Source organism: Crinia signifera, chromosome 9 (genome assembly GCF_055691185.1).
Source record: "Crinia signifera chromosome 9, ASM5569118v1, whole genome shotgun sequence".
NCBI classification, from domain to species: domain Eukaryota; kingdom Metazoa; phylum Chordata; class Amphibia; order Anura; family Myobatrachidae; genus Crinia; species Crinia signifera.
The window spans coordinates 122,662,653-122,685,969 of NC_139225.1; the positions used below are offsets into that span (position 1 = coordinate 122,662,653).

The 23,317-nt window shown below is 45.5% G+C and overlaps 1 protein-coding gene across 1 annotated transcript in view; it reads left to right on the plus strand.

Moving 5' to 3' along the window:
- The first annotated feature begins 1,916 nt into the window (after positions 1-1,916).
- Positions 1,917-23,317, plus strand: part of LOC146035916 (uncharacterized) — a 32,693-nt gene continuing 11,292 nt past the window's right edge. The window contains exons 1-7 of the mRNA XM_083159629.1: positions 1,917-1,992; positions 6,698-6,807; positions 9,618-9,677; positions 9,915-10,062; positions 15,831-15,920; positions 21,027-21,134; positions 22,104-22,199. Coding sequence (XP_083015755.1) covers positions 6,730-6,807; positions 9,618-9,677; positions 9,915-10,062; positions 15,831-15,920; positions 21,027-21,134; positions 22,104-22,199 — 580 coding nt within the window. The 5' untranslated portion in view covers positions 1,917-1,992; positions 6,698-6,729. The remainder of the gene's footprint in view (positions 1,993-6,697; positions 6,808-9,617; positions 9,678-9,914; positions 10,063-15,830; positions 15,921-21,026; positions 21,135-22,103; positions 22,200-23,317) is intronic.

Sequence of the window (23,317 nt, forward strand, 5' to 3'; positions counted from 1 at the left end):
AAAGGCCAAATCAAAAGGGGGAGGAATAGGGGAAATCTAAAGCAAATCAAATAGAAAGTAAATCGATACGTGTGTACAGACCTTAAGACTTGGGAGTTTTTTAATATAATAAATACACAGGTAACAGGAAAGCAAAGAATTAATAACCTATTATTTATGGTTCACCCAGGGGCGCCAACAGGTTGGCTGGGCCCCAGTAAAATGAAGGGGCATGGCCACGCCTTTGTGGGGGAAACAAACCCTGTCATTTAAATGGGGTGGTAGGTGGGTGCCTCATTGCGCACACACAGGGGGTCTCTAAAACAGCTCAGCACACGGCACTGAACAGCGTGTGCTGAATTGAGGAGAGGCCCAAAAAGCCCTGCTCCAACCACCTCTCGATGCATTCAAGAGCAGCAATCTCCCTCATTAGTCTAGCAATCTCCCTCATTTCCCCTACATTACACTGTTACATTTTTGGGGAAAAAAGGAATAAGGGACAGATACATTTACATTGAATCATCAGCACCATATCCCAGCACTTTACCAAGTATAGTATCTCTTACTAACTGCTCTGGGGCTCATCTACATTTGGATATAAGTCATTTTAAAAGATTCCTCTCAGATGTAGCAGTACACACCCACGCTTCTAGGTGCAACGTGCACAATCTCACCATGGCCCTTATTCTGATCGGTGCGGAAATTCCCGCATGCAGACGGACCGCCGATGTTGATCGTCTGCGCATGTGCAGAGGTCACTCTGCGCATGTGCAGGCGATTTCGCCGCACGGATTCTTTATACGCCGCACAGGGGGCGTAGAGGGGCGTGAGGGGCTACTAAGCCTCATTACCCTATGCATACGCCCCCCGTTTCATGGGCGTTCCCATGCAAACGCGGGGCGTATGCATGGTAATGAGGCCGTGACGCGTGGGTACGGGGCGGGCATCTGACATCGCCGGATGTCAGCTGCCCGCCCCTATACATGATTTCACACGGACAAGTGTCCGTGTGGTCTTGTGTTGCGGGACCTGGTGGAGCGTGCGGCCCTGCATTCGATGTTCGGCGACCATCGAATGCAGGGGCTGCTCCCACCATGGAGGAGGCGTATCCCCGTACAATTTCATGCTGATCGCCACATATCCGCATACGGACGGCAGGTGGCGATCCGTATGGAAGGCGGGGATTCGCCTGCACGGTTGCGGCCGCATATTCTGATCGGGCCGCACCGATCAGAATAAGGGCCCATATAATGGAACTAGACACGCCCTTTGGGTGGAGCATGGGACACTGTGCAAAATTCTACTACCAACTATAATCTCCCTGAAACTAGTTTTCAAAAGTAGGCAAGTATGGTCTAATATCTAGGAAATAAATAATGATGTGTATTTCCACTGCAAAGAATAAACAAAAGCAGTTATACTGGGACACACAGGAGCATCTAATGTAATATGTATCCAATAAATTAATTTCCCTGACTAAGTTAAATGGGGGTAGCTTTACAAAACACTAAAAGCAAATAAAACTATGTTTTTATTGCAACATTTAATCAGAACTCATTTTACAAATATAGTTGTATATTGTCATCTATTCATCAACAGTGATTACAACATGTAGCATTTGTGGAACTACAAGTTTCAGGATGCCATTGGCAGAGCATGTGGTGAAGTATACTTCCAAAGCTGCTGGAGAACCACAATTTACACAAGTTCTATTTCAATGACTAACCATGTAATAAATATGTTCCTGACATATATTCTGTGATTAAATAAATGACTGTACATTTGGTTATAATCTGAATAAAACACAAAGTTTCTTTGGATGCCTAATCCTGATACTCTGTTTGTGATTGGCTGGCACACACTATGTGATCTCCCATTGAAGAACACTGGGAATTGCAGTCCTGCTGGTGAATCTGTCTCTGTATTCATCAGGCTACATTACTGCAAATCCCAGAATCCTCAGACTGATAACACTCAACATCACTTCCTCTTAAAATCCTATTTGACTGCAAGGTATGGGCTGAACTGCTTTGTTAGATGAGCTTTATCTGTGTGTTGTATATGTATTTGTATGTGCAAACATTCACACTGTTATATGAAATAGTGTGGCTGCAGATCTCATAGTCTGCAGGAAAGAAATGTTGCAATGTTTTATATTTGTAAACAGAAGCTAATTGCTTTCATTCATATATGCACATTACTAAGGATGTGGAATGTGGATACTGTGCACTGTAAAAAAATAATATATATATATTACTGGTTTTAATAATCTTCTTTATGTTTTATTATCTAAAAAAAGCTTCCATTACATATAGCTTGTATTTCAGTGAGTCAAGAACTGTTATATTTATAGTATGCATGCTAACATTAGCATATGTGAAAAAATGAAAGCCTGCTCCATCAATCTATCTTTTTAATGTCATGCTTTTGATAGCAATAATTTATACATGGAGATCATTATAATTCCTGTGATGTCAGAATAACTATGGATCACTTATTTGTTTATTGCTAAGTAATGGATAGATGAATTGAGACATTAGTTACATATAATGAATTATTAGACTGTGATTAATATTCCTCAGTTACCCAAGTACAATAACTTCATCTAGCATCCCATGCTAATACATAGCATAGATACAGTATCTGTACAGCCTCACATGGCCTTATTCAGTTTTTCCATATGCCCGCATAGCTTCATATGATTTATATTAAGGGATATTGCACTATATAATACAGTTTCATCCTGTTATCGTTGGCAGCAGTGGCAGCACCAACTTTGCTCCTTTCTTACCCCCTTTCTTTGCCTTGGCATGTGTAGCATGGGGGCATATTGAGCAGTGCTGTAACTATACATTTTGGTGCGCTATGCCAGAAAGGGAATTGGTGCCCCCCCCATACTCAAAATAGGGACAGTGCCAAAAATGTAAGGGAATGTCTTCATGGTGGAGGTGTGTGGCCACATAATAGTACCAATTCACATTACATCACACAGTATTGTCCGTTACTCACATTAAACCACACAGTAGTGACACTCGTACGTATGGTAGAGCACTTATACACATTGCTCCCGGTAGAGCCCCTTAGGTATTTTGTGCCAGGTAGAGCCGCTTCGACACACTGCGCCAGTTAGAGTACCTTAAAACACACTGCGCCATGTAGTGCCCTTATACATATTACACTAGGTAGAACCCACATTAAACACATTACAGGCAGAGCCCCTGTTAGTTGTTACGCCAGGCAAAGCCCTGTTAGATTTTACGCCAGACAGAGCACCATTATGCCACGTAGAGCCCCTTTGACATAGTACGCCAGACAGTGCAACCATTTCACACAACACCAGACAGAGCACCCATTACACACATTACACCATGTCAGATAGAACCCTTGTTACAGGCTATGTCAGGCAGAGCCCCCATTACACACTATGCCAGGCAGAGCACCTGATACATATTAAGTCAGGCAAAGTCCCCATTAGACATTATGCCAGGCAGAGCCTCCATTACATGATACACTAGGCAGAGCCCCTGTTATGCCAGGTAGAGCCCCTGTTTCATACAGTACTTCAGGTAGAGAAGGAGTGGGGGAGGGGTGAGGGTGTCGGGACACAAGTAATAGCCTTTCACAACAATGCACAGCGACAGAATTTCACTTTGGCAGGGAGGCGACTAACTGATTGCTGGGCTGCAAAATGTAGCAGCCCAGCGATCAGGTCTGAATCGTTACCATTATTCTACCTGTTTACAACCCCCTCTACACAGTTCACACAAAACATACATGTGTTCTCTTTACATACTCAAAACAATCTTCTTAACCCAACATTGCTGTCCATTAAAGCATAATGGAAAATGCTGGTACTATATATATATAATATAATTTGTTGAGCTGAACCTGTGATCACAGAATAGAGTGATAGAGTAGTACCGGGAGGGGAGCCGGGGGCTGCCCAGCTGCACTGGGAGCACTGGGCAAACCCCAAAATGATAAAAGGGAGTCATTTGTCGAGGACCTGCCACCTCCATCCAAAACTTTGTTTCTGCTACCTGAGGCCCCATCCCCTTTACAGCTGTGGGAGTGCCTCTATCAGATTTTAGTTTGGCACCTCCTAAAGTTGGGAGGCACGATAATAGCATGATTATTACCTTTGTAAACAAATAATAATGTGAGGCTGTGAGATCATGCATTTGTTGTTACTATTAATCTATCCCTATACACTTTGCACAATAGCGCCATGAAGACCTGGGCAGAGTGTACAGTAGGACTATTATGCTGGAAATATCCAAGGAAAAGTTTGTTCCCATTTATATGTCTGAAGAATGTCTGCTTCTTAAGGCCCCCATCCACTAGTCCGCTTTGGCCACTTATTATGTATTTGACATCCCATCCGATGCCCAGTCCCATTATTTCCCGGGACTGCCAGAGGGGCCCGGGTCCTGCTCCCCCCTCTCCTGTTTCAGTGGGGAGTAGAGAGGTCTGGCTGCTGCTGCCCAGCTCCGCACACGCTGCAGAATAGAGATCAGAGAGTGGTTGTTAATGGTGCAGTATCGAGTGTGATACAAGTACTAAGTAGAGTACCACAGGGGTCAGTGCTAGGGCCCCGTTTATTTAACATATTTATTAACGATATTGGGGTGGATATACTCAGCAATGTTTCCATCTTTGCTGATGACACAAAACAGAGCACAGTAATTAGAACAATCAATGATGTCTCCACACTTCAGAGCAATCTAAATAAACTAGAAGAGTGGAAAAGCAAAAAATTAGAAAATGAGGTTCAATGTATTTATTTATTACCAGTTTCTTATATAGCGCACACAGATTCCGCAGCGCTTTACAGAGTATAGTTGAACATTCACATCAGTCCCTGCCCCAGTGGAGCTTACAATCTATATTCCTTACCAAATATATACACGCACACAGACAGTCTAGGGTTATTTTTGTTGGGAGCCAATTAGCCTACCAGTGTATTTTTGGATTGCGGGAGGAAACCCACGCAAGTACGGGGAGAATATACAAACTCTGCAGTTAGGACCATGGTGGGAATCGAACCCATGAACTCAGCGCTGTGAGGCAGTAATGCTATCCATTACACCGTCCGTACTGCAAGGTTATGCATTTTGGGAGACATTACCAGTGTGCTAGTTATAACCTAAGTGGGGTTGCTTTGTGTATTTCAGAACTGGTAAAGGACCTAGGAGTCCAAATTGATAACAAACTGGGGTTTAGTGCTCAATGTCATGTAGCAACAAATAAGGCCAACAGGATACTAGCATGTAAAAGAAGGGGTATGGAGACTACGGACTCAAAAGTAATCATGTCACTGTACAAATCATTGGTTAGACAGCATCTAGAATATGGAGTACAATTCTGGGCCCGGCACTATAAAAAGGACATCAGAGAACTGGAAAAAGTCCAAAGAAGAGCAGCAAGCTAATAATGGGAATGGAGAGTTTAAAAACTATGAGGACAGATTGAACAAATTGGGAATATTTACACTAGAAAAGAGATGATTAAGGAGAGACATGCTAAACATGTACAAATATATCAGGGACCAATATAAGGAACTGTCAGGCAACCTTTTAGACATGAAGAAAGAATTTTAGTTCCTTTAGATGGGAACATTTTTTTTTCAGGGCAGTCAAATTGTAGAACTCTCTTCTTGGAGAGGTGGTGTCGTTATACACAAATACATTTAAACTAAGGTTGGACAAACATCTCTTGGGTAAAAACATCCAGGGTTACAAATGACAATCATAATCATAGTCTTTAAATAAATCAGAATACACAACGTATAATAAGGGTTGTAGCATATTGATCATACACACTAACCAAGGTTGAACTCAACGGATGCACGTCTTTATTCAACCTTAACTACTACAGAATGTAACGCTGCTCAGTGCCGTGTGCTGAGCCTGTCCTCTCTCTCCCTGGTCGCCCGGCTACACACGGCCCACAGCCCCTGTTATTTTTGTTTTACAGGGGCGTGGCCACACCCTTCACCATTGACCACGCGTCTTTTCCATCCGGGGCCTGGCAGCGCTATTGGTGGTCCTGCCCGTGTGCATTGGATCGTAGTCAAAGATCGGGCCTGCTTGCAAGTCCGACATCTGAAACGGGCAGCCACTGGCCAAGGGATATATCATGGGCGGGTTCATGGCAGCAGGATATGCAGTATATCGCATGCAAAAGGACCGGCCATGAAGCTCCAGGGGAGAAGTCGCAGTAATTGATGGGGGGCTTTAGTGAAGCAGACAGGATGAGATTTATGGGGAATTGCAGTGTTGTATATGGGGGGATGCAAATTTGTTCCATTAAGTTAAATCTCCACCCGTGAATGATGGCATTTTGGAAGCAGGGCTTAGTGACTGACAGCCCCATCCCTCTCCCCAATGTTAGAGGGACTGTGCTTGCGCAGGACCCATTCTGTGTTGTGCAAAATGTGTCCTGCATGATCGCATGCAGTGCCCCCAAGCCTCTGCCTTATTAGCAGACTGCAACTGTTTGGGGAGAGGATGGCGCTATCTTGCGATGCAGATTTCCTGGTCCCAGAAACATAAACACATTGGCCATCTTGAGGAACTAGAAAAAGGTTAATTATTAAGCGTCTTATAGTGATGTTGAAAAAACACCTTTATGGTATTGCTGCATCAATCTGGGCACATGAGTGTTCTCTGATGCTGCACTTACACATCTATACATTGACATGTACTGTTTCTCATAGGTCCCATACTTGCAGTTTCTAAGTGTAACAAGATGAAAAAGCAAAAGAAGCACCTGACCGAGAGGATCCTCAATCATGCCCTGGGCATCATTTATTTGCTTACAGGAGAGGTGAGAATTATTCTTCTATACTCCAGTCTCACCTGCATCATCGGTAACAAATGTGACTCAGAGCACGTCTATAGTATATGGGTCATCTTAGGGGTACATTTCCCAAAACTTCTAAAAATGAAGCCTATCAGATTCTGTCTATCATTTCTATATTGCATCCTAGAAAATGACAGAATCTACAGGCAACAACACCTTTTTTACATTTTTAGAAGCTATAGTAAATTGACCCCTTATTGTCCACCCTCTCTATCCTCTGCTCCTGCTGCTCAGTTCTGCTCCGGCCCATCTGTCTCATGTTGTGCCAACCCTCCAGCTGTCCCTTTTGGCCCCTATTAGTCTTTTGCTTTGTCCTTCTCCACTCTGTCCCACTGTTCTCAACGACCCTGGTCTATTGCTGTGTATACACGGGGTAATATGATTGCTGGGGATATATTGCTAGCAATATATCCCCAGCAATCATATTGCTCAGTGTCTCCTTTTCATCAGCGATGAAAAGGAGACACTGCTACGGGGCGGAGGGGGAGCGCAGCAGCAGCAGACGCTGCTGCTGTCACTTTGATGGGAGGAGGGAGGGAGCAGCAGCACGGGGCTGGGGAGATCAACACTGATCTCCCCGGCGCTGACCTTCCGGCACAGCGATCGCCGGGGAAAGCCGCTGGTCGCAGGAGCATGCTCCTGCGACCAGCGACCATTAGGCAGTGCACACGGGAGCGCGCAGCTGGAGATTTATTGCCAGCTGCGCTCCAAATCACTGGCAATATGGTCGCTCAGCGACCATATTCCCAGCGATTTTACATGAAATTGCACCCGTGTGTACTCACCTTAGTGAACATCAGATGCATGGCATTGAATGGGCTTCCGACCACGGCAAAATTAATTGCGGGGTGGTCCGGGAGTGCACTGGATCGCTGGCAGCCATTCCAAATCTGCTATTTAATTGAAAAAGTTAATTCTGTTGGACTGGGAACATCGATGGTTGCTGATCATCGGTTATTGATGTCCATCTCTTACTGTTGGACTATGGTCTATCTCTTCTCGCTAGCAGTGGCAGAACAGGCCTTAGAGAATAGAGAAGTTTTATATATACACAGCAGGGGTCTATTTTGCCACCAATATGTTAACTATTAACTGTGTATTGAAATTGAATTAAGGGCTTGTTCAAATATAATAACAGAGTAATTTCAGGTAGAATTTCCTCTTGCACACATGCACGGGATGCGGTCATTTGGTCTACAGCATGATGGTAGACAGTCATTAGGTCGACACCATTAGGTTGACATGGGTCTAGGTCTATGTCGACATGGTTCTAGGTCGAAAGGTCGTTAGTTCGACAGGCCATTAGTTCGACAGTGTCTATTTCGACAGTCAAAAGGTCGACATGGGGTTTTCACAGTTTTTTGAGCTGACACATGCCCTACCATCCACTAGGGGTGGTGGGAGAATAAAATAGTGGGATTCAGTATTGAATCCCGGCGGTCGGGATCCCGGCGTTCAGAATCCCGACGCCGGAATCCCGACAGCCGAAATGCCGACAAGGGGGGGACGTGGATCGCCCCCCCCCCCTTGCGGGCTCGCTGCGCTCGCCACGCAGCGGGCCCGGTGTCTCGCTACGCTCGGCACACTAATTTTATTCTCCCTCCAGGGGTGTCGTGGACACCCACGGAGGGAGAAAGTGACGTAATTTCGGCGGTCGGGATTCCGGCATCGGGATTCTGAACGCCGGGATTCCGACCGCCGGGATTGTAACTGCATCCCAAATAGTGTGCCGAGCGCAGCGAGGCACTGTGCCCGACGCATCACGAGTGCAGCGAGGGGATGCGATGCACTTTAAACTGTGTCCATGTCGACTGTGTTGACATTCAGGTATAAAACCAGTGAAAAACCCCATGTCGACCTATTGACTGTCGATCTAGACATTGTCGAACTAATGACCTGTCGAACTAATGACCTTTCGACCTAGAACCACGTCGACCTTTCCCCATGTCGACCTAATGGTGTCGAACATCATGCTGTAGACCAAATGATGCCAACCCACATGCACATCTCAGCCATTATCTGCACATTATCAAGCCATCAAACTATGCAGTGGTGAACAATTGGCACAATATAATGTTACGCAAAAGGTGCATACACACTGCCCGGCCATATATACTATAGTTTTTGGGCTCGAAGTAGCTGAAAATGGGAAAACTGAGTTACTTTGAGCTCAAAATCCCCTAGTGTGTATGTCACACAGCCAGGGCCGGTGCAAGGCCCTGGCGAGTCGGGCTGGGGGCGCCCCGGTGCCGGGGGGGGGGGGGGGGGGCGGGTGGGTGCTAGGTGTGTGTGAGGGGGGGGGGGTGGTACCTGTCCTACCGGCGCTGTCTATTTCAATCTGGCGGCGGAGGCAGCGGGGGTCCCTGCAGTCTATTAAAAATCACGAGCGCTATCCGCCGGGCTATGCGGAAGCGCTTCTAGTGTGAAAACTCTGGCAGCACGCTGATTGGCTGAGATCAGCGTGCGCCGTGCTGCCAGAGTTTTCACACTAGAAGCGCTTCCGCATAGCCCGGCGGATAGCGCTCGTGATTTTTAATAGACTGCAGGGACCCCCGCTGCCTCCGCCGCCAGATTGAAATAGACAGCGCCGGTAGGACAGGTACCCGGGCGGCATTTTCCGCCCTCCAGTGGCCGGCGCCCTAGGCAAATGCCTAGGTTTGCCTAGTGGTGGCGCCGGCCCTGCACACAGCTGATTGTTAATTCTTCACAGTGGCTGATGCCCTGATATGGACATGTACGTAATACCTAAAATGTTCCACTCTGTCATTGTTTAGGAATATGTGATAGTGAAGAAGAATTCTCCTCACAGCGCCACCCACCTGTTGACCGGAGAGGTGAGCACTGCTGGAAACATGGCCTTAAAATACAGTTATTCTTTTACTCTCCATAAGTGCCTATTCTTTTATCTCTCTTCCTGCAGATCATTATGTGTGGCTGCCTTAATGGATTATTATTAATCATTGCCTTTTATGTCTGTATAAATGAGACATTACACCATAACACTACTTAAGGAAACAATACGTACCTGGAGTCTGCTCTCAACTGAAATAGGACTTCTGTCTTTTTTTCAGGTGCCTATAAAATGTGGGGATGTGTCAATCTACTTTTCTATGGAGGAGTGGGATTTTATAGAGGAAAATAAGGATCTTTACCAGGAAGTAACGTTGAAGAATCAAAAGATATTTCGTTCTTCAGGAAAATTGGAAGATATTAATCTAGGTGAGTTACCTCCACACTGGGCAAGGAAAAACAGGGTCAGGACTTATGGCCGTTATTCTGATTCACTCACAAAAGCAAATTCCTTCTCAGATGGACAAAACCATGGCCCTTATTCTGATCGGTGCGGCCAGAGCCGATTATGCGGCTAGGACCGTGCGTGCGAAACCCCGCCTTCCATACGGATCGCCAACTCCGTCCGTATGCGGTAAGAAGCTGGCCGAACGGACCACACGTGTATTTTTCATGGAATACGCCTCCTCCATTTAAGGGAACCTCCCCCATCATTCGATGGTCGCAGACCGAGTGCTCCACCATCACCCACAACCTCAGACCACATGGGCATTTTTCCGTGCAAAAGCAGGGATCTGGGCGGGCAGCTGACATCCGGCGATGTCATATGTCCGCCCCCTACACGTGCGTCACGGCCGCATTACCATACGTACGCCCAGCGTTTGCATGGGAACTCCCATGAAACGTGGGGCGTATGCATATGGTAATGAGCCCAAATAGCCCTTCACGCCCCTCTCCACCCCCTGTTCGGAGTGTTCACATATCATGCGGGATTTGGCCGTACGCCCCGCTCGCACATGCGCAGAGACGCCTCTGCACATGCGCAGACACAAAACATCGGCGGGCCGAACGCACGCGGATATATCCGCACCGATCAGAATAAGGGCCCATGTGCACTGCAGGTGGGGCAGATGTAACTTGTTCAGAGAGAATTAGATTTTGGTGGGGTTTAACTTCAAAGTACGATCTATATTGCAGTGTAAAAATAAAGCAGCCAGTATTTTCCCTACACAGAAATAAAATACCTCACCCAAATCTAACTCTCTCTGCACGTTACATCTGCCCCCCTGCAGTTCACATGGTTTTGTCCATTTGAGAAGGAATTTGCCTTTGCGAGTGAACCAGAATAAAGACCTATATGTATAAATGTTCCTGCCCTTAGTAAGGTGAGTGCAGAATTGTGCATAGATCCATTTCTCTAACATCCCTCCTTCACTGGGATGTAAGCAAAATGTTGATATTTACAATGTTGACAGTCCTAATGTCGACAATAATATGTGGAAAGTTATGATGTTGACAATATTAGGGTAAGGCTGTGGGTGGGTAGTCTAGGGTTACGTTGCAGGGAAGGTTAGTGATAGGCTGGGTGGAGAAGGAGGGGGGGGGGGGGTTATTCACTAGAGGGTGGATTAGAAATAGGGTAATAATACTTATTGGAATTCCGGAGGATTGGAGATCTGACCTGGAAGTAATGGTTATGGTTATAGAACCACCGGGACCAGGGAGCTACTGCAACCTTGAGAAGCAGGAAAGTAGCTGCTGGGCCTCCAGGGAAGATATGTTGATATTATGACCATGTTGACATAGTCAATGTTGACATAATGGGCCGAGTCAGACTCAATTGCAGGGCTGCATTTTCGCAGCATGGACAGTTATGGAACGACCCTGCAAGTGTACGGTACGCAATACCCATGTGCGAGCCATTCGTGTGATGGGAGCTGGCTGCCCATAGGGTGATTGAGACCCTGCGGACAATTGTGAGCGGTAATACAGTGTTTTCCTGGAGTGTCCCTGAATTCCAGGTGTTCCCCGGCCGTTGGGATGGAGGGCTGCTAACGCCAACAATGGCATCCTTCTCCCCACCAGTAAGTCTAGATTTAATCGGCGCTGCAACAAGAAGGGAAAATCATTTGTTTTCTCCTCCTGTGCTTGGCTGCGATTGCATTCAAAGCTGAGTACATGGGCAGGGGGGAAGCAGACGCTGCAATGCAGGATTTATCTGATCGCTGGGCTATGAAATCTCGCAACCCAGCAATCTGATCTGAATTGGGCCCAATGTCTGCCACCTATCATACCACATTCCCTCTGCTAATTTTGAGGAAAAACAGGTGTTTGATGAAGAACAAATAGCTCGCCTATGGGAACGCCCAGCATTTCATGGGCGTTCCCATGGAAATCGCCCGGTGATGTGGGCACCAGGGGTGGGCAGCTGACCTGTCAGCTGCCAGCCCACTTCCTTCAGAATGCTCATGCACATCTAAGGTTACCTCAGACCAACCTTAGATGTACCTGTGCCTTCCACATCATGGCCAGTGACCATGGAATGATGTGGGTGTTCCCCCGCAGCCTGCAAATGGATGTTTATGTTAAATATCCATTCGCAGCCAGTGCGTGCGAACACACACTGCGAATGGGGGGCTGCCAGGCCACCATTCACATGGCGGGGTTTGGTGGATGAATCAACTAGAATAACCCCCATAGGCCCTTATTCTGGTTGACTCGCAAGGCTGCCAATTTCGCAGCCTTGCAGGTCCACAAAGGGCCGCCTGCCGCCCCGAATGGCAGCCCCCCCCCTTCAAACCCCCGCAGGCATGCGAATGGATGATTTGCATAATCATCCATTTGCAGCATTGGGTGATTTCTTCAGCGCTCGCAGATCTGAGAAACCTCTATGGGGTCTCAGACCTGCAGGCGCCCTGTGCAGGGACAGGGCGGGCAGCTGACATCTGCTGTCCACCCCCCGCACCCACTTCACGGGGCAATTTGCATGAAACACTGGGCATTCCCTTATGCAAATTGCGTGGCCTGCTGCCCCACGCCCCCCCACACCCCCGCCTGGACTTCTGTGTCTGAACGATGTGGGCGCTCATTCGCATATAAACCAATGCGCATGCGCACTCGCTAACAACTTGCAGGGGACCGATTGAATCTGAATATCCCCCATAATGGACAGCGTGCATCAATATTTATTGCACAGTTATTAATCGTTATATTCTATAAAAAGAAAGAAAACAACATTTATATGCCGAGCCCCATGCAATGGTTTATGTGCTATCAAATTAAAACAGGGATTTTGTTCATATTTTGATTACAAGATTTAATGGGGCCTACACACGGAGCGATTTCAGGGCTTTTTCTAAGCGTTCTGACTTAAATTGACTAGATCGCTTAGAAAATGCCCCTACATCACTCCGTGTGTAGAGGCCCCGCGCATCGCTATTGCCCGGCATTTAAGATCCAGCATTCTGGATAAATCTAGATGATCACCGGGTGGGGCTAGTGTGCTCACCAGAGAACGTTGGCCCTGACAATTCTCTGAGCACACATCGCTGTGTTCTGGGTGATCTGAGCGATCTACATTGCTCTTATTGCTCAGCAAAATCTCCCCATGTGTAGGCTCCATAAGCTTGCAGCCCTTTGTCAATGGATCCCAATTCTTCCCTAGTCCCAACACCAACATATATGCCCATCATACCATTGTAGTGAAATGTACTCACCTGTCACATTCAGAGGCTAAATCTATACAGGGAGGACTTGTGAGCCACACACTAGACCAATAGCCTTCATTTAAATCAGCCATGATATCGCTCAGCAAAATATATAAACACAACAGAAAAGAAATAAGCCTGCACTCGGTGTTACCCATATTGTACATGGTAAAGTCCCCAATTGCTAGACACTCAGATTTGCAGTATATTAGCTGATAGCTAATGTCTTTCTGTTATGTTTTCATAAATGGCATTAATATTGCCACGCAGCTGGTATCATCAACAATATGGGTAAAACCAAGGGCCTTATTCTGATTGCATCACTCCCCCGTGCGTTCGTGCAGAGGAGCGATGTTTAGCGCATGTGGGTGCAAGCGGGCACAGTGAACTGCTAGTTCCCTGTTCTATATGCACTTAGCAGTGTAGGCGGGAAGTGTGGGGCGGCGGCGGCGTGCTTCGCCCATGGGAACGCCCAGTGTTTCATGGGCGATCCCATGCAAATGCTGGGCATACCCATGGGAATTAGGCAATGACGCGGGTGTTGGGGGAGGGCAGCTGACGGTGGATGTCAGCTGTCCACCTGATTCCCGTACAGGGAGCACACAAATGTAAGACACCAGAGAGGTGTCTTGGAAATGCGCGCACCTTCCAAATCATTCGATGGTCGCCGACCATCGAATGATTTGGCCCCGCACCCAAGTCTGCAAATAGATGTTTCTGCTAAACATCCATTCGCAGCCGTGCGATCTTTGCAGCATTGCATGTCGACCAGAATAAGGTCCCAAGTGTGTGCATATTTCTTTTTTGTTATATGTCAGTTTTGGTCTATATTGTATATTCAGCACTGGATTACCCAGGAGCTAGTAACATCATTAAGGGCTTGATCACTTTTAGGTGCAGTTTAGATACATAAAAATTCCTTGTAATATATTGCAAAAAAGACATTTAGGGCCTAATTCAGACCTGATTGCAAGGCCTATTTTGTTTGCCAATGGACAAAACCATGTGCACTGCAGGTGGGGAAATGGAACAAGTTCAGAGAGAGTTAGATTTGGGTTAGTTGATTTTTTTCTGTGCAGGGTAAATACTGACTGCTTTATTCTTACACTGAAATATAGATTTTACCCAAATGTGTGCTAGTTGAAGATGCAGACTGGTACTATTTGCAGCTAGTACTGATACTGGATGATGATGATAATGATGGCAACCAGCACAGGTGCCAGATGACTGTCCGACCGTCGGGATCCCGAATGTTCAACTGCCTGATATTCAGGATCCCAACTGACAGGGGCTATTCTCCCTAGATCAGGCAGCCTGGCTTCACTTCCCTTATATTTTAGTAATTTTCAGAATTGTGAAGAAGTTTGTAAGGATTATGACAGGGTGACTTTGTAGAAACTCTGTATGCCAGGTGCATAAAGTACTGTTAACGAACGGAATAATGGATGGATTCCACTTTGCAAGTGATTGGAATTGCCCTAGTTACTCCGTGTAGCACAACAGCAAATTTTATAGCATGATGTAAATTGGTTACAGCCAGCGCTGGTACACTCACCCCTTTTTCATTTCAGGTGTAGTTTAACTACTCCTGGCTAATATCAGACACCAGGATAATACTATAGACCACGCATGTCCAAACTATAGCCCTCCAGCTGTTGTGAAACTACAAGTCCCTTCACGCCTTGCCACCATTTTGCTATTAGGGAATGCTAAAACTATGGCAATGCATGCTGGGATGTGTAGTTTCACAACAGAGTTTGCCATGCCTGCTATAGACACGGAGTATAGGATACGGGTGTATGTGCTGTACAGTCAGATGACGGAGTAGTTATTTTAACACAGTTGCCTGAAAATGGCCTTTATGTACTGCACATAGTGGCACCTAGGTGTCATCTAGGTGGCACCTATAATGACTAGGCACACTTCTCTGGTCAGGAGGCCACACCCCTTCAAGCAAATGACCACGCCCCTCGGTGGGCCCCTATGAGTGCATTTCCCTGGTGGCCCTTTATGTCCCAGTCCGACACTGCTGGTAGCACAGTGTAAGCACCTGCATAATGCTCTGATTTGCTGTAAACAGCACAAAACACAGAGCACTCATGACCTTTGCATTCAGTATCGCATCAGCCATGTTAAATGCAATGCAGTTTGCAGTCCCCACCCATTTTCATGACCTCATCTGTGTGTGTGCCATAAAAAAAGTCTATTTTTTATGACACAAGGTTAATTGCAGGGCTGACCCGGGTTCAGTGTGAAAGGTGTCGACGTGGGAATTACCTGGATCTAATGTTCTGTGTGAAAGGGGTTCAGAAGCAAACACCCGGGTCCTTCTCGTGTTGATATATCTGGGCAAAACCAGGGATTTGGGGATTTTTCTGTCTGAAAGGGGTATAAATATGTCCAATAAAGTGTTTTATAATTAGGGAACTGTCCATCGATATTCTATGGAATATATTTCTGAGAATTCTCTTTTTTTTTTGGCATTAACAGATGGGCCTAATATGTTTAACACTGTATCACTTGCGGAGGAAGAAATAGATGGAAAACAGAATGGAAGTCAAGAGGTAGACATATGTGCAGGTCAGTGATATTATATGTTACCTTTAATTATTCTGTATAGCTCTTAATAGAGGAGGGATGTGAGCACTTGTATAAACAATTAGAGGTCAATTTACTAAGATGGGAGTTCTACTGAAGATGGGATGTTGCTCATAGCAACCAATCAGATTCTACTTATTTATTTAGCACCTTCTAGAAGATACTTGGTAGAATCTGATTGGTTGCAATGGGCAACATCCCATTTTTAATAGAACTCCCATTTTAGTAAATATATCCCAAGGTATAGATGGCTTGCTAACTGAGCAAAATGATTCTCGTCTTTCAGGATTGTAGCCCAGTTATCACAGTCTCCTCTCAGCAGGCCTGATGCCTGTTTCCCCAGGAAGTGAGAGTGTCATCTATTGTCCCACACAAGAGATTGATTAATGAAATGGAGAACCTAGGATTGGGTGAAAATATCTGCAGATGGGTAGGGAATTGGCTATGTAATAGAGAACAAAGAGTGGTTGTGAATGGTGCCGTATCAGATATGATACCGGTACTAAGTGGAGTGCCCCAGGGTTCGGTTTTGGGGCCCATTTTGTTTAACATTTTTATTAACGATATTGGGATAGGGTTACTCAGCAATGTATCCATCTTTGCGGACGATACAAAACTTAGCAAAGTCATCAAATCACCAGAAGATGTCACCATGCTTCAAAATGATCTTGCAATTCTAGATGAGTGGGCAAAAAAATGAAAGATGAGGTTCAATGTAGATAAATGTAAGGTTATGCACCTTGGGAGACACAACCAGTGTGCAAGTTACAACCTTAGCGGAGAGGAACTGGGTAATTCCATACTTGAAAAGGATCTAGGAGTCCAAATAGACAGCAATCTAGGATGTAGTGCCCATTGTAATGTAGCTACAAAAAAGGCCAACAAAATTCTGGCATGTATTAAGAGGGGAATGGAAACTAGGGACTCAAGGGTAATTATGCCACTATATAAAGCATTGGTGAGACCTCACCTAGAGTACGGAGTACAGTTCTGGGCCCCACACTATAAAAAGGACATCATAGAATTAGAAAAAGTCCAAAGGCGAGCAACAAAGCTTATAAGGGGAATGGAGAATTTAAGCTACGGGGAGAGATTAAGCAATTTGGGACTATTTACATTAGAAAAGAGACGTTTAAGGGGGGACATGCTCAACATGTACAAGTATATCAAGGGCCAATATAAGGAACTGTCACACACCCTATTTTCTACTAGAAAGGAATCTAGGACGCGAGGGCATAAGTATAGATTAGAAGAAAAAAGATTTCATTCAGCTAGTAGAAAGAATTTCTTTACGGTCAGAACAGTCAAACTCTGGAACTCTCTTCCCAGAGAGGTGGTAATGGCTGGCTCATTAAATGCGTTCAAGGCAAAGTTGGACAAACATTTACTGGAGAAAAACATCCATGGGTACAAATAAGAAATATAATTTGTCTGTAAAATACCAGAACCTACCAAATCAGCAATGGATATCTATACCAGGTTGAACTAGATGGACGCAAGTCTTTTTTCAGCCTTACCTACTATGTAACTATGTAACTATGTCAAGGGGCTAGTTGTACCAAGCTTCAAAAAGTGATAAAGTGGAGAGTAATAACCAGCCAGCCAATCATCTCCTACCTGCCATGTAGGAGGCTGGGTTTGAAAATTGGCAGGTAGGAGATGATTGGCTGGCTATTTATTACTCTCCACTTTATCACTTTTTGAAGCTTGATACATCTGGCCCTGAGAATGCAAGTGACACCTTGTATTAAGTGCTCTGACAATCAGGGTGAAATTTACTAGGATAAGAGTTCTATTTTAGGTGAGACGTTGCTATGGGCAACTAATCAGATACTATTATCTTCTAGAATCTTCTAGAATGTGCTAAATAAATAAGAAATATAATCTGATTGGTTTCCCATAGCAACATCCCATGTGAAATAGAACTCCCATCTTAGTAAATTTCCCCCTCAATGTTGCTGTCCACCAGAGTATTCTGGCCAGCACTAGAACACATAAAAATTCTACTTCTTGGTGCTATCTGTAAAGGTTGATAATACAGACCAAATAGTTAAAAAGAACAGAACAAAAAAGTGATCTCAACACTAGGTTGAGAAAACCAGAGCGCAAGTTGTTTCCCTAAAAGCAGCTGCAAAGAAAGGGGCTGGTCAGTCCCCTAGGAATACACACAAAAAAAGACAAAGATAGCAGAGCTCAAATTATACATACCTTGGGTGTTTTCTCCTGATTCCTGACCATCTCTACCAGACCCACCTGCTCATTGTTCTGACCACTTGGACCCTACAAACACTGGATGTCTTTTGGCTAAATCCTCCTGGGACAATCGAACATCATCTGCTGTGAGGTGGCACGTGGGCTAGAGACAACAAGCCACTCCCTCAGGCAGATTCCAGGACTTCACACTGAGAGGTTGAAGGTGGGCTACAGTCATCCAGTGGCCACTCCCTCAGACAGTGCCCAGGATTATTGCCATGTGGACTCCATCCAAGATTGGGACTATTGTCAAACGTGGACAGTGCCATAGGCGCCGATTCCGTGGGTGCTCTGGGGCCAGAGCACCTAAGGAAAACCTTAAGCACCCACTGGCCCGCCTGGTGGCTGGCCGCACAGTCACCCATATTGATAGTCTGGCCGGCTTGCGATGTGACTCGCTGGCGTCACACCGCTCTCCCCCCTCTCTCTCCCCCGCCCTGCGCTGTACTCCTCCTGAGTCAATACAGCGCAGGGAGAGGGAGCGCGGTGTGACGTCAGTGCGTCATGCAGTCAGTGTCTCTTCGGGTCCCCCCCTCCTCACCTCCCATCAGTGACTTACTTTTAACTTGCTTATAATGGACCCACAAGAAGCCGCAGCACTGTTTCTATTCCCTATTGTGCAGTGTACAGGCTCCGTCTCCAGCCTGAAAGCCGGGACCACGGTTACACACAGTAGCTGGCGGGGAGTCAGCCTGCATTTGATTTATGTCACAGCTAAACAACAACGGTGCCTAAGGAAAGGCAGGAGATGTGTGGATTAACCCTGCCTGTACCCATTGTTTCTTCCACGGGAAGTATTGTTCTTTAAACAGGTACAGGACTTCTTTTGTGAGTGAACATTTTTATTCATTTCATAAGTGTATTTTTTTTACAAGATTGCTTTTTAAAAATAATAAATTCTGCTATACTAGTACAAACACCGGACTGAGCCTCTTCTAAACAACTAACGCGCCTGTATTATATATTTCTCCAAACCTTCCTGCTTTTTATTATTGTTTGCCGGCTAATTGAACCGGCTGGAAATCTATTAAGGCTGTTGGGGGAAAGGCGCGCTTGATTAGACTACACATTTCACCATATTTAACAAACACTACACTTCCCAGACTGTATATACACATGTCTGTATTATAGAGAACACGCCCACTTTTCTGAATAGGTCACGCCCCTTCCCCTATATTTTTCCCCGTGAGCACCCACCAGCAAAAACATAAATCGGCACCTGTGGACAGTGCAGGTTACTATTGGTCCATAATTATTCAATATTTATAGAATCAGGAGATTTCTTGCTGCTAATACCATCAGGTGTTTTAATGTTGATTATGTGTTATTAAAATTATTTTTTAAACCATAATGGATTCACCCACTCTATCATTTGAGTTAAAAAGAACACAAGCAGGTAAAAGACACATGATATACAATGTTACATGGTTCTTCTGGGCAACATAATAAGCGTACATTTACTTCACCCTATCAAATGAAACTTTCAGAAGGCCCCCAACCCCTTTCTCAAACACTGAAGAAAGATGTCATCTTCTTCACATTTGCTCAGCTTTGATAAGTGGTTAAAGTGTGAGGAAATGGCATGGATCTAAGTGCCACCACCTGTAATGGTAGGTGGAACTAATTTGGCCTACACCATGGGCCTACACAGTAATTCTGACAGAAAAACACCACCCACGTCAATAGATAATGCAGCCACATCCGATATCCCCCTTCCTAAGTCCCTGGTGGCTCTGTGGTTCTCTTCCACCTGCTGCCCACTCATCTTGATACTTACATTAGTTCTGCAAAGAAAGACATGTGGTGCAGATGCACACTGCAGAACTACAAGTCCCAGCATGATAGCACCTCATGTAAATAGGGTGTGCATTCTAAGATCCCCCCCCCCCCCCCATAAGCTAACATTGTGTACACCTGTACACCTGAAGGTTGGGACTCCTTCAACTTAGAGTAGCACCCCGCCCACCTGATCTGATCATTAGTTCACCAGTTTGGTCCCTGGTAGCCACAGACTGCAAACTGAGGGCACAATGAAGGTAAGACCTAAAAATTTACACTAATTGCTAGTCTTGGAGATGGATTTGGGGCGCGGCTCCCCTTGGGTTGGTGTAACTGAGTTGCTTTCGGGGTGGCACACCCTAACATTTATTTAGCACTATTTATTTTCACTAATATTATACTTCCTAGCACTACACTTTTTAACCTCTAGCTCCTGCTTCTTTCTTATTAACACACATTTATAGCTTAGTTTTTCACTTGTGTGCTGCCCTGGGGTGACTGGCTTATGCTGGCCTTTTTGGGGTTCCACGCCCCAGATTCTTAGTATTAGGGACCCACCAGAAATGAGGTTACCGTGAAGCTGGTTGGTGGGCAAATATTTCTTGGCCAATGAATATACCAAGAACCTCTATTATTGATTGATTTTGATTAATAATATGGAGTGTGCATCTGCACCACATGTCTTTCTTTGCAGAACTACAAGTCCCAGCATGATAGCACCTCATGTAAATCGGGTGTGCATTCTAAGATCCCCCCCCCCCCATATACTTACATGAGTTCCACCACCTCTCTTGGACCACCATTAACCCTGGCTTTGATAAATAAAGAGTAAAAACATGATCCAGCGATGTCTGAATATGTGCTAAAATTCCAGTCCCAAGGTTGGATTGTACATTACTTCCAAGATATCATATGGAGGTAACTTAGCAACATGTGTCTATTTCTCAACTAAACAAATGTGACGCAATACTATCTAGAGACAGTAGATGGCAGCAGTAATCAGTCTGTGTCTCAGTATAAATAATTTTGTAATGTGTTTATTTTTTCCTACACCAGACATATTTATGGATAACCTGCGCACTGCATCACATAGTGAGAAAGGACATTGGGAGACAAATGAAAATGACATTCTACAAGTAGAAATTGCTTCAGACACCTATTCCGGTAAGTGGTGGTAACATGTGCCTCTTCATATGGGAAAAAAAATGGGTTTCCCACATGCTCTCATCAGTTAAATAAATAGAAAATGTATAGGTTTAATCACATGATGCAAAATGGTATTTGTATAAGGTGGAACACTGTAGAACAGGTGGAACACTGTAATAAATCTGACAATCGCACTCTGTTCAGCCTCTTCATAGGCTGCATCAATGTCCATGATAACCCAATCAACACATCAGTTGAATAGCTAGCTTTAATGAATTACTAGCTTATGGCTTACTTGCAGGGCAGCCGAGAGGTTTGCTGGGCCCAGGTAAAAAGTTTGGGGTGTGGCCTAATTTTGGGACATGTCCGCCTCCTGCGATTAGGCCGGGAGAGACGGAGGGGAATGGGTGGGGGGGGCAGTTGAATCAGGGCCTCCGCCAGACCCCTCCAGCAAGCCGGGGGCCGGGTAATTAGTACCCGCACCCCCCCCCCCCCCCCCCCTCTCGGCGGCCCTGCTTACTTGCTATTTACCAAGAAGTGCTTATTGACTGTAAGGGCCTTATTTTGGTTCATTCTTTCTGACAAAATCCTTCTTAGATGGACAAAACCATGTGCACTGCAGGGGGGGCAGATGTAACATGTGCAGAGAGAATTAGATTTGGGTGAGTAATTTTGTTTCTGTGCAGGGTAAATACTGACTGCTTTATTTTTACACTGCAATATAGATCTCACTTTGAAGTAAAACCCCACCCAAATCTAATTCTCTCTGCACAAGTAACACCTGCCCCACCTGCAGTGCACATGGTTTTGCCCATCTAAGAAGGATTTTGTCAGAAAGAATGAACCAAAATAAGGCCCTAAGTGACAATGGTTCTCCAAGAGTAAATGTAAATGTGATTCTTATTTGTGGCCTTATATCTTTATACCCTGTTTGGGCGAATAAAATAAAGGTACAGTTTTCAAATTGTAAGTTAATGTTTTATATAGGTGACTATTATCCTAACCATGTACCTGATGATGGGCAAGTGGAGGAGCTATTTGCGAGGCGTTGTGAGCAGGAACTCCATGGTGATACCTGGGCAGGTAAGCATGGGCCATGTAGGTGGCTATCTAACATGCTAATGTACAATTTAAAGATGCATTAACACCATGGCCAGAAAGCAATCAGCAATCCACTTATATTGATCTATCCAAGTTAGACCATGCAATAAAACTGGTGATTGGTTATGGGTTTAGTACAACTTTGGACCTCATTCTGAGATGCACAAAAGTATGAATGCGTCCGATTATTATCAAACTGAGATTTACATCGTAGCCGACATATGCAGCTTTGAGCGATTTTTGTGTGGCGCATCTCCATTGCTAATAGGGTTGCCAATCCTGGGGCATTTTTGCAATCCCGGGATTGAAAAATGCCCAATCCCGGGATTTGCGGCATCCCGGGATTGGCAACCCTAATAAGAAAAAAACCCTCCCTAAACTGCCCACCCCATACCTTTACTTAAGCAGGCTGTGAAGGCGTTGTGGCCGGGAGCAGCAGAGCGGATAAGACTCCCTGGCGGTGAGGTCAGAGCAGTGCTGGGCGGGCATTTGAATTTGCATGACTGCACAGCTGGAATGGGAGCAGACAGGCAAAGTCTGAGCGTTAGCGCAGACACTGAGACTGCAGGGCATTAGACTGTGCATGCGCAGTCTAATCCCGAAATCCCAGGATTGGAAACTTCAATCCCAGGATTCAAATCACGGCGATTTTGGGGCCAAAACCATCCTGTCGATCCTGTCGCCATCCTAGTTGCTGCTTACCAATGGCTGAAAGGCAATTACTGGTTGTTTACAGGGCAATTGCAAGCAAGAGAAGCTTGTCTTGGCTGTAGTCAGCATTGGTACCTTGTCTTAGTTGTATGCAGAATGCACGACATTGTCATTCCTATCTCCTGCACCAAGAGACCAGTGCTCTTTAATATCTTTGTTAGTGACATACATTGCAAATGGTATTGAAGGGAAAGTATGCCTTTTTGCAGGTAGGTCCCAGGGTCTTGATCCGGTGCCTTGTCCTGGTCCGGATCTATGTCGGCATTCTTCTCCATGTCGATTTCCGTGTCGTCGCTCGGTCCGGGGTCCGAAGAAATCCATGGGGGACCTGTGGAAGGAAATCCTACTCACCCAGGTTGTCCATGGAAGGTCTGAAGTCTTGATCCGAC